Below are 12787 nucleotides of genomic sequence, written 5' to 3' on the forward strand. Positions count from 1 at the left end.
TTCCATTCTTGTTTTACATTAATAAATCTAGTATCTTTCTTGAGCACGAAGAAAGCATGAATATAACCAGTGTCTGAACTGCTGACCTCCCTCAAGAACAACTGCAGAAGAAAATCCAAAGCGCTCTCCACAGATCTAAAACTGGAAACAAACACAGCAATAACCGTGCCTGTTTAGCTCCCTGCGAGAGTGAGGAAATCAATGGACAATTATAACTTCATTAACTTTGATATGCGCTGCCACACAGGTGCTGTTCCTGCATGGGGAAAGTGGTGTTTCTGCAGAGGGAATGTCTGACTTGGAGGTAAAAAGGACTCAAATCAGATTTATTTCCTTAAAATTAAGTCGTGCACTAAAAGCAATTAATTCAAGCTTTTCCTGTTTTTTAGGACACTTAAAACACTACTAAGTTGCAGAAGAGGAAGATGCAAAGCGGCTGCAGAAGCGTAAGACCAAGGACTGCTACTAGGACTACCTAGACATCTATGCAGTAAAGGAGACGCTTGACATCAAGGAGATAACACTACAGGTAAGTAAAAGAAAGGAGGAGAGGTCTTACCACCATAAAAGAGAACTTTACGTATGCGAAAGAAAGGTGGGGCTTGTGACAGAGAAAAGACAAAAGTGAACTGTAACAGCTCAAACATGCCGGCGGACAAAGAAAGCCAACAAAGCCCCACAACCCCTTCATCCCCAAGAGCTCATATCTTCCCCCCCATTCAATGGACGCTGCAGAGTTTTGATCAGCTGCTTTCTTTGTAAAGGGAAATGTTTAAGAGTGCTTGAAGATGACAGGGAAACACATTGGCCAGAGGTACACTTTGAAACCTCATTTTAGAAAAAGTAAAGTGAAGAGCATGGGAGCCATCGGTCTTAGCACATTTCTGTTCTGCTTTATAACCTGCTGGCTTTTAGAGAGCTTAGCAGCAGCAACAGCAGAAGAGTGCACAGATATTTTGCAGCAACTGCTGTGTTTTATCCTGAAAAGACCGCAGAGTTTGGTAAGTCTCTCACATTTCCTCAGCAGATTTCATCTGCAAACAGTCTCCTCTGGAGATGAGCTTTTAGGGTCACCGAGGCTGTATTATTAAGGCATTAATAGGGAACTGCTTCCTAGCAGCACACTGTCTAGTGTCATGTCCAGTTCCATTTTTCAGGCATAGAACAGGACTTCCACCACATCCTCAATCCATGCATTTTTTTCTTGATTATCAGCCTACTTTCCATGGGTTAATTTCTAGCAAATAACGTTGAATTTCTGCAAAAAAACTCTAATAGGTACTGAGGCTGTTGAAGTGTTAACACTTTAGACAGCTGGCATCTGTGTGTGCATCTGATCCCCTTCCTCTTATTAGAAGTGAGAATGTGGCAGAATGATTTGTTTCAATCCTGCCCACCAAGTCTACTCAGTCTCTCTTCCTATTAGCAATGTTTCCAATTTACAACTCTCCTAATGCTGATGCGTCCAAAATAAGATGAACCATTGCTGTCAAGGATACCATTGATTTTCTATTACCTTCTTTTAATGTCTTCCTAGTAAAGGAAGAGCAAAAGCCCTCTTTGCTCTGAGAGTTTGTGCTTTCTGCGTCACGTAGTTTTCACAGAGGACGGCAAGAAAACCAGTAACTCCAGTTACCAGCAGGCTTACAAGGAGGTTATCCAGCTGCTGAGCACTGGTCAGCATCCCAGAGATGGAGCTAACTGTATGACTCGGAAAAATCATCCTCTACACTACAGTGACTCCAGGGTAGCAGCCAAGTCTGGGCCACACATGTCCATCTGATTTGATTTACTCTTGGGTTGATGGGGGAACAAGGGATGCTTCTCAATGCCTCATCCTTTACTGCCTTCACGAGCAAGGAGGGAAGAGCCACGTCTGCTGTTCATGGTGCCCTGAGCTGTCAGTGCTTCGGGGGAGAGAAAACAAAACAAGCAGGGTAGATCCTGGACCTTCTGCTATGCCTCAGCAGCTGAGTCTCCTTAGGGAAGACAAAGGCAAAAGATAGATCTGCCGTGCACTTGCTTTCCAGCAGTCAAACACAATGCTGCCATGACTATTCCTACCAATTGCTGAATATATTTCAAATAAAAAAATAGGTGTTTCATTTTTATGACTTGAACATTTTACACATTAGCAATCTAACTCTTATGGAGGTGCCCAAAGATGAGATGCAGCAGCATCCACAGGCTAGCAAGACTTCTGGTTCTGAAGCCACTAAACACTATTCTAGATATAAATTAGTATTTTTACATTGCCCTGCACAGGCTGCACAGTGCACATGGGGATAAGTTAAAACTGGGAGAGGCACAGTTAGCTGCCACCTGTGGGGAAAAAGGAAAACAACTCAAGCAGCCAGGCATCATTCTCCAACTCAGAGAAGCAATCTCCAACCTGAGCCTCCCAACTGTCTTCCACACTGCATACTGGAGAGCAATGTGGAAGCATCGGGCTGGAAGGAGGGAGGGGGAAGTTTCACACAGCCAGGCTGGCACTCTTCCAACACCAAAGCCATTGCGTGGCCTTCAAGCTAAAAGAAAATTTACTCTCACTGCAGAGCCAGAGACCCTCAATCATCATCCCAGCCAGGAGGGAATGAATAGAGACACACATGAACTAGAGCTCTGAGCCCACCTGTTATTCTCCCTCAGATGTTATCTACAACTTAATGCCTGGGACCCAGCAAAGGGACTCTCACCCAGAACTCCTCAGCGTATTGGATACCATCAAAAAACAACAGCCAGAATAACTAGTCAGATCAGAAGTCTCCTAAGCAGCAGGTACCCTTACAATTTTTGCAGCAGCAGTATAGTCTTCCACATCTTCTTTGCAGATCTGCTTATCACTGGCATAAAACTGCAGGACACTAAAGCTAATATTAGCAACTACATCCAAAGTGCTAAAACTACAGGTAGCAGATGAAAGTCTTCGCCTATTTGCAACTATAAACTCTACCAGGAGCATGAACTTACCACTTGGTGAGGTGAATGAGCTCATATTATCCAGAACTTAGGAACAGAACATAAGGGAAAACACCATGAAGAAAGTTAGGAGCAAGTATTATACTCTGGGTTCATGTGCACATATCTCCACAAAATAGATTAGCTTTTGTTCCAGATTGCTCCTGATGCATACAGATCTTGGAGCACACCAGAAATGTACCCAAGGATTACTCCCCAAACTAGCAAAGGCAGCAATATGAAACTCTTGGTGTAGTTTAACTGGCAGAGAAATTAGCAACTCAAACTCAGAAATGACAGAGCCAAGAGATGAGGATAGCAAATGTAATCATCATCCTTCACATCACTTAACATTTCCTTTAGCCCCTCTTTTCCCCTCATTAAAAAAAAAAATGCAGTGAGCTAATCCAATAAACTGTATTTAAAATACATATAATAAGGCTTGTAATTAAATTCTTGTAGAGCTTGTTATAAAGGTTGTCTTCTTAAGTTTCTGGAGAGCAAAGTGGTGAGGAATCACACTTGCCTCAAGTAGAATTTTCCACTATGAGGAATTCTTGAACATATATTTGGAAGAGACACTCATCAACACAGACTTTATCATTGTTCAATCCTCCTGCAGGACTTGTACAGCTAGAGTACGTATACATGCACCATGCAGTTTTTCAGCTTTCATTCAAAATGCAAACCCTTCCCGGTCCCATCAGCTGCCTTTCTGTCAACTTTTCTCACCAAGAAATACTTTGAAGAAGTGTACTGGGTTTGCATGGCAAGGTTTTGGTAGTGGGGAGACTACAGGGGTGGCTTTTGCGAGAAGCTGCTAGAAGCTTCCCCCATGTCTGATAGAGCCAGTGCCAGGTGGCTCCAAGACAGACCTGCCACTGGCCAAGGCCGAGCCCATCAGTGACAGTGGTAGCGCCTCTGGGATAACATATTTAAGAAGGGGAAAAAAAACCACCCCTGCGCAACTGCAGCTGGAAAGAGGAGTGTGAATATGTGAGAGGAAGAACTCTGCAGATGCCAAGGTTGGTGAAGAAGGAGGGGGAGGAGATGCTCCAGGCGCCAGAGTGAAGATTCCCCTGCAGCCTGTGATGAAGACTGTGGTGAGGCAGGCTGTCCCCCTGCAGCTCATGATGGTCCACAGAGGAGCAGATATCCAACAGCAGCCCATGGAGGACTGCAGGAGTGCAGGTGGATGCACCCAAAGGCTGTGACCCTGTGGGAAAGCCCACACTGGAGCAGGTTTTCTGGCAGGACCTGTGGCCCCGTGAGAGACCAGGGGACCCACACTAGAGCATCCTGTTTTCCTGCAGGACTGTACCCCATGGAAGGGACCCACACAGAAGAAGATTGTGAAGAACTGCAGACCATGGGAAGGACCCATTTTGGAGAAGTTCATGGAGGACTGCCTCCTGTGGGAGGTACCCCACACTGGAGCAGGAGAAGAGTGTGAGGAATCCTCCTCTGAGGAGGAAGGAGATGCAGAGACCACGTGTGATGAACAACCCCTATGCCCCATCCCCCTGCACTGCTGGGGGGAAGGAGGTAGAGAAGTCAGGAGTGAAGTTGAACCTGGGAAGAAGGGAGGGGTGGGTGGAAGTTGTTTTAAGATTTGTTTTTATTTCTCACTACCCCACTCTGATTTGATTTGCAATAAACTAAATTAATTTTCCCAAAGTCAAGCCTGTTTTGCCCACTACAGTAATTGCTGAGTGAACTCCTTGTCCTTATCTCAACCCACGAGCCTTTCGTTATATTTTCTCTTCTCTGTCCAGTTAAGGATCAGGGTTGACAGAGCAGCTTTGATGGGCACGTGGCATCCAGCCAGGGTCAACCCACCACAAGTAAATAGTTGCTATGGACTGATGAACTCACAGAAACATTACGCCAATCCTTGTCTTAAGAAGCTCACAAGTGACCAGAAGGATGTCAGGAAAAGCTAAAATAAGCCCAGACTCACCAGGGAGGACAGAGTCAAAGAGGACGTGGTATGAGATGTGAAGAGAGGGGGGGGGAGGGAGAGGGGAGAGGAGGGGGGAATGAGTTAAAGTCACATCCCCTCTGACAGTCAAATTCACACACACAATCAGTAACCTTTCTGCAGCTGCATTTTGAATGCAACAGGGAAAGGAAATCTTGGGAAAGTTTGCAACTAGATCTGGAGAGATCCAATTCTCATGGCTGCTGGGAAAGGAGGAAGATACAGCAGTTTCAACACTTAGAGCAAACTGTATTATAAATACTGGAGGGTGAGTGCACAGGGGTAAACGAGGACAAAATGGAAAGGGAGCCAAAACAGGTGCAGGAGCAAACAGTTTCTTGGGAAAGTGAACATGAAGTTATCACAATTGCTTTATCTCTAACGCATAAGCAAGTAGTGACAGTCACTATACAAGAGACTGTTCAACACAGTAGGTCTTAGTCCTTCCTCCCGGTATCTGTTCTTACACCAATACAACCTCACAAGACAAAGGCACCGTGGGGTACAAGCATATGTAAAAAGTTCCTAACACAGAAGTGAGAACATTTCATCCAGACCTGCAGCCTGCTGAATTCAAGCCTAGAGCTGGTGAAGGGTGTCCCCCCACAGCACAGTCTCTACCCCTGTTGCGTTGGCAGAGACTAAGAAATAGACGGAGTCAATCTTCTTCACTTACAGAGCAACCCCACTGACTGTTCCCAAAGAACAAAATACACAAAACTCCCTTAGCTGGCAGCAGTTTTCTTCTAGCAGTCTGAAGTAAGAGCCTAATAGGCTGTCACTCCTGTAAGTGAGCTTAAATCAAACTTGGGGCAAATGGATTGCGCATAATTTTGTGAGTGACCAAAGGCAGTAACTTGACATGGTTTTGGAAATATGAATACAGCCAGCATGCCACAGGCAGCACTGGTACTTCTGTTTTATCACAGTATCACCTTACAGATGATCACAAAGCCTGACCTTGCAAAACACATGGAAAACAGCTGCTACCACAGCTGCAGAGCTGGTGGGAGCCGGATACTCTCTGAACCTTATAAGAAGCTGATTACACTCTGCAAATTAATTTATAGCACTAAAACCAAGTTCAGAAACTGTAACAATCAGAAGAATACTGAAAGTGGCAGAATTCTTTTTTGGGAGTTCATTGGGCTCTGCATGTCTCATGTGTTTTCACAAACAGTAAAATTTCTCCTTTGCTGGGAGTCTGGTGGGATCATGCAAAGATTCATTCAAAATGAAGGTGTCTGCAGCAGGATTTGTTCTGACAACACATTTCTGCCTATGGCTTAGAGAGTCTACACTATCTATCATCCAGGGAACTATAGCTGTGGCACAACCCAGAGTCCACCTACTTCTTCAGCCCCTTCTCCCATTGTACATTGCAGAAGGAAGTGGCTGTTGATCTAAGCTATCATAACCTCAGGCCAAAGAGAACTTCTGATTTCAAACCACCATAAACAGCTTGCAACACAGCCTAAGATACAGGCCTAGAGCTCATGCAGATCACACCCTCAACTCTTCCCCATAAAGCAGTTGTCCACAAACAAACCACTAGAAATCCCTGCTCCAAATAGTGGTGCTACTAATGTGCTTAAGCCTCATTTACACCAAATGGATAGAGAATGAGAGATCAGCAACAAATCAGCTAGCAGAAGCGAGGAATTCTCTTACCTTCCATGGCGTATTTCATATCCTGGGCAAAAAGACTCCACATCACCTCTGCACTGATCTTCCCAACAGCAAGCTCCTGAGGAAACCTGAGGGGACATTTGGGAAAGACTTTGGCATGTATCCAAGCAAAGGGCTCTTCTTTATTTAGCTCTGAGCTAAACTACAAGCTGAAAAGCTCAACATTACAGACACTGCCTTCACCCTAGATAAACGACCAAGTCAAAACTGAAGATCACGGACCAGACTCTGTGGCACAGATTAAATAACCTGAAAACAACACTGCTGTTGAGACTGGTTTTAACTCAAAAAGCCAGGCCCTGAATGTCTCTCCTAGAAGAGATCCATACAATAATTCTGGGAACATGATCTTCATACTGTTGCACCTTTTTTGCCTTTCTTGTCCGTATTTTCTTTTTCTCCTTTTTTTTCTAAGGTTATTAGGCTGACAGGTGAACACTAATCAGGTGTCCCTTCCATGTTAAATCAATGATCACTAAGACATAATCCAGCTCTTTGTGTATAACACCTTGTCAGGTATCTCCCTCTCTCTTGCCCTGCGGGACTGTCAAAGGAGTATCCACCAGTTAAACAGACCACTTTCAGGCTCCTTTCAAATGCTGTGCCAACCCCACCCAATGCAATTTCCTAGTGCTGCACTGAACACCACATTCCTAAATCACAACTTAAGGTACTGTCACCATGGCACCACTGTGCGCATTAATGTGCATCCCAGAACTGCTCAACATCAAGAAAAACCAAAAGAACTCTCACCCCATTTTCAGGTGCCTCCCTGAGTTCAGGATTGTAATAATCAGGGTGTTTGTGCTCGAACGCCATCGTAACTGAACCTTTTGTAACTCTTCCATCCCAATCAAAAAGAGTTATTTATATAGACAGAGACAGATAAGACAGAAAGACAGACAGACAAGATAAGTACTTCTATAAATACACAAGTGACAGAAGAGATAGAAAGCAGTTCAACAAATAAAGCAGAGCACACAGAGACTAGCATTAGCCATACAGGACGTGGAAGATTCTTACTGATTCAGGACTGGGGTATAAGAATTCTTGTCCTCTTCTATGATGGAAACTATCAAAGTGATGAGCTTGGGCCAGAAATCCAGGTTCCTGATACTGGGGCCCTGTTCCTCAGGAGGAAGGTCCTGATTTTTGTTCTGGGAAGGAAGCCATTGGAACACCAGTGTAAATTTAAAGGGGAAAAAAAAAAGCTGACAAATGTAGATCACCATACAAACACCAAACACTAATTACCTGTGCACCCTTTCATCTGAAGACCTTAAAATTATTACTGTATGCTGGCAACTTGCAGGATCTACTGCAAAACACACTAACACGTCAATCCATATTGCTTACGAGTGGCCTCAAACCCAAATAATCCCCATTTTGTCATTTACCACACCAAGGTAAGGTCAGGCTCCGGAAGACCCGCTGAGACATCATTTGCTATAACCTTGTTCTAAATACTTGCATTTTAGTCACCTGGGTTGATGACTATATCCATGTGTGTGCATTACTGCAGAGTGGCCAGTAGAGCTCTCATGGATTTGAAAACAGTTTGTGTGTAGATGTACCCTCTAAGCCCAGTGCAGGACACTGGATACCAGAAAAAAAAAAAGACAAAATGCCACTGCTTGAGGTTCATCTATGCTAAAGACAGTTTTCTTGATCAGTTTACATTTGCTCAAAATGGCTTTTGCTCACTCAAAGCTGCAAACCTTCCCTTCACAAAAAACTGTTCATGAAATAAAATAGCTGAGGCTGGCAAAACAAATTGCAATTCATTAGTGTAAAACAATTATCACCCTCCACTTACTAATTAGTGCTCATTAATTGATTACAAGTTTTGGGCATTCAGAAGATAACAAGTCACATAATTTTGCGATGGCTTTTTATATCAATTAGTATTCTTGTTATTATCTTAAGAAAATCAGAAACTTGGATTTCTGCCCATTTATCAGCTACTCACAGGATCTGTCTGGTACTCGCGACTGTACAGCTCGTGACAGTTGTTGAAAATGTACTCATAGGTGGAGTTGAGGCAAGCTTTTACACAGTCCTTCACTACCTGGCTGGCTCGGGGTGGACTCTGCAGCTCTTGGACCTGGCAAGGAGACAGAGTCAGTCAAACAAAGCACTGTTCATAAATCAAACAGCGGAAGAACAAGTCACCAGGGTTTGGGAACTACCCAGTACTTGGTAGATCTGCTTTCAGCGACTTGAGCTATCAGTGACCTGAAACCATGAACAGGTCACTCTCCCCAGGCACAAGACAGCATTTACATTGCCACAGGAGCACAAAAGAGACTTTTTGAAGTGCCAAGGAAGATTCTTCAGAATAAATAAATCATGTGACTTGATGCGTGTATAATCTGAGCAAAGCACACACAGTTTCTGCTAAATTTATAGTATTTTGCTATGAAGCCAGCAAGCAGTCTTTCCACATACTGGAAGAACGTGCAACAGTCTAGTGGAGCACATTACATCTGATCTGGAAAGTCTTACTGAAGACCAAACACTTGCATGCCTTTAAATACAATAACTTTCTTTAAGGACATCTTTCTTCACAAGCTTATCCTTAGGGACATACCAACCGATACAACTTCTACCCTTGCAGCAACAGCTCTTTTCATTATTTCATTGTTATGTTGCTTTAGAAAAAACACTGCAGGGTTACTTTAAACTAAACAGATACACAGGCATCACCCTGCTAATAAAACTATAACCGGAGACAATTTTGATATTGTCGCTATGTCTAAACTTTTCAGAGTATTACTATAAAGCAAACTTGCAATACAGACATATTGTCTGAATGAACCCTTTCAAAATAAAGTTCTAAAATGTCATTTACCCTAGGGCTTAAGAGTACAATTCTAAGCACTTCATCAAATAGCTCAAATCAAAAACTTGCTTTGTTTTTGATAAGAAAAAATTAAGTGACATATGCTACTGTAAAACAGTATTTTTAAAAAGAGTTTAGAAATAAAAATCAGGAATTAAAAATAAACTCATTACTCATTGCTAGACCAAACTTATTACAGAACCAGCAAATTAGCATTCATAACTCCTCCCTTGGATCTCTACTGAGAGATACTACCCCATTTCAGTATCTTACCCTCCAAGAAATAAATTCAAAAATATTTACAAGAAAAAAGATAGTGAAGAGATGGTAGTGACTGATAAATGTTGTAGACAGTTTTACAGGAAAAGCTTCTTCACGTTATTAACAAAAGTAAACTATCTTCCTAAAACCAGACCATTTTCTTTTTTTTTTTTTTTTATATTATTTCGTGTCATATTTATGACCAAAGAACCCCAGGGAAAAAACAGCTTTCATCTTCAGTATGCAAAATACAGTGAAGCAGAGATAAAATGTGGATGTTTATTACATGGTCAGCAGATGATCTCCATTTTCCTTAAGTGTATAAAGCGCAACAACATGAAACAATGGTTTGAAAATGGGAAATCAACTCCTGCGGCAAAAATTGCAGAGGCCCCATTCCCATCCCCACCTATAACACTACCTTCATCCTGAAAAAAGTGATGCTGGTCAGCAAATCCACTGTAGACTTCAGGTCCTGCAGCCGTTCGCGGCTGCTGGCTGGGGAGGTGTTCTGTCGACAAAAAAGGGAAATCGTGTTGGAAAGCACAGTGCGATCCATGCAAGGCTTCAAGCATGTGCTAAATAAGGAAAGTGTCTTGGAAACATTTCCTGCTTGAGAAGCTTGTACCAGTCAAAACAATGCTCAATAAATAAGGCCTTTTTGCTGCAGGAGCTTATCCGTTTGCTTAATTAAATAGCTTCTCATATGAATGTAAAGTTTGTGAATACCAGGAGACTGACAACCCTTGGCAGTAGGGGATGTCTCCTTGCCTGTAGAAGGAGCAGGCAGGGAGCAACAGCCTCACCACCGGCAGCTCTGGCCTCCTGCCTAAGGTTGCTTGGGCATGTCCTTTTCTGTCTGCACTCACCATTTGGTTTTTGGCATCTCTTCTGAGACACCAAGGGGTGTGGTATATTAGCAACCCCTCCAGAGAAATAAACTGGACTGAAAAGGGAAAACATGCACTGGTCCCTGTAAGAAGCCATCGTAACCACTCAGTCTCTTGTAAGATCCAATCTGCCAAGATAACCATTTATCCTTCGGTGCCTCCTTCACTCCAATGCATTTATTTTACATAATCTGCCCACCACCCTGCTGTCCATAGCTACTTTCCTCTTCCACTCTCTGGATTCCGCTGAAATAAGAATTCTCATTGTCCATTCCAGATATGATACATATATGTGTGCATATATATGCATGTAAATGCATACGCTGAATGCAGCAAGCTTTGCTTCTTGCAAGAGATTGTTTCCTTTCTGACCTCAGGCACTGTGCCCTTTCCTACATTCCCCCTCTTTCCTTCCTGTGTCCTTTAACAGCATTCATGTTCCTCAGCATGTTCTTACTGATGCGATTGGTTTTGCTGCAAGTAAAACAGCAAAGGCAACCTTCACTTGGACAGTCTCCTCGTATTTGCACACTCAAAAATTATTAGAGACAAAGGTAAAAAGGGCAGAAGGGAACAAGCTCTCATTTATTACTGAGGACTTAAAGAAAAATATGTCTCTTGGCAGCAATTGAGCATTGCTGCAGTTCAGCTAACCACTGCAAGCAATTTAATGCTCTTTACAGTCATTTGTAGATGCTCATTCCGAGAAAACTCTCCTTTTAAAGTTAAGTTGTCCACACATGGACTCTCTGGCACTCAGGGTATTTACCAAAATCAAAGACCCACTTCCACGAGTCAAGACTTAAAAACAAACCATTGGATGAGTCTTGGGGACTGAATGCATGTTCTTGATCAGGAATAATAATCAGGAAAAGGTAACATTATCTGTATTGAAATTCAACCTCCTCTACGCTTATGTCCAACCAACCAATAAAAGGAACAACCTCCAGGCATACAAAATAAGTGCATTTGCTCACAAAAGACTTTTCAAAATAATTATTCAGAGGGTGACTTGGAGCTACTCTTGAAAGAGCTCCACCTCTCCTCTCTCACTCCCAGAGTCTGCAACCCTGCCCTGGAAGGAGCACACATTGGTTTGACGCTTTCTTTTTGACAAATCTACACTGCTTGTTATTCATTGTTTTAAGTGCTTACAAAGAGCTTTGTTAAACTGGGGGAGACTGGAGGCTTAATCTGGGTAATTTCAGTTGTAAATTGCGATCTTCTCTCGTGAAAGCTGGAAACTAACACCTTTTTCTTCCAGAACTTAACCTGCCCTTCAGTGGTCTTAAAATAATTACAAAGAACTCCCAAGTTGCTTCAGCCATTTCTCTAAACATACTGCCAATTAGCTTAATATCTAAATTATTTAAACTACACAAATCTTCCCTGGTCCTTTATGCAAGATCTTGTCCAACACGTAGTTGCATTAGCCACCAGAAATCTTTTATTGAAGACTGCAGCAAACAAAAAAGGCATAACCACTACAGCTTCCTATTGCCGTATGTTGATAATTTTCCCTCTACTACTCAGTGTAACAGTGGTCTCTTCAGACCTTCTCTTACTAGTAATATAGTTTTAGAATAGCTCTTTACACAACATTCCTTTTATCTTCTTTTGCACCTTGCCCCTTTTCCTCTTTGTTCATCTTCCTAATGCACCACTTAGTCCACTCGTGTTTCCCTCCTCTGTATGTTTTACTGTGTTCTAGATAAACGCACTATCCAGAAGAGGGTCTACTTTAAAATAAATAAATAAAATCCATTTTGTCAATTATTTAGTCACTAATTAAAATAATATATCAATGAATTAAAAAAAAAAAGCCACGTCACATGGTAAGACTATGTTGACTCTGGAGTAGCAAAGAAAGAAACTAGAGGGTTTAAGAATCCTGATGGACTGATATCAACATCTGAAACTCATCTCTTCCCAATATGCTGAAGTGAGGGAGATCTCAACCTGAGAGCACATCTTGTAGATCCAGAGTCAGGGACACAGATTTGAGTTTGCCAGACCTAAAATTAGTCGCAACACAGCTGCAGGTCCTCTGGAAGATTTCTTACTAGGGGAGAACAAGTCTTTTTTGTCTTTGCAGATGATACCTGAAGTAGCCGTTAAGAATAATTAAAATTAATCCAATTCAGCTTGCATTTCTGGGACTCATTT

The 12787-nt window shown here is 42.5% G+C and overlaps 1 protein-coding gene across 1 annotated transcript in view; it reads right to left on the reverse strand.

The window, feature by feature from the left end:
* Window positions 1-12787, reverse strand: part of UNC13B (unc-13 homolog B (C. elegans)) — a 190935-nt gene that overhangs the window by 43469 nt on the left and 134679 nt on the right. Inside the window, exons 24-27 of the mRNA XM_009889740.1 lie at window positions 10153-10242; window positions 8598-8732; window positions 7652-7785; window positions 6611-6696 (exon numbers count right to left, since the gene is read on the reverse strand). Of these exons, the coding sequence (XP_009888042.1) occupies window positions 6611-6696; window positions 7652-7785; window positions 8598-8732; window positions 10153-10242 (445 nt within the window). The remainder of the gene's footprint in view (window positions 1-6610; window positions 6697-7651; window positions 7786-8597; window positions 8733-10152; window positions 10243-12787) is intronic.

Source organism: Charadrius vociferus, unplaced genomic scaffold (genome assembly GCF_000708025.1).
Source record: "Charadrius vociferus isolate BGI_N301 unplaced genomic scaffold, ASM70802v2 scaffold37, whole genome shotgun sequence".
NCBI classification, from domain to species: Eukaryota; Metazoa; Chordata; class Aves; order Charadriiformes; family Charadriidae; genus Charadrius; species Charadrius vociferus.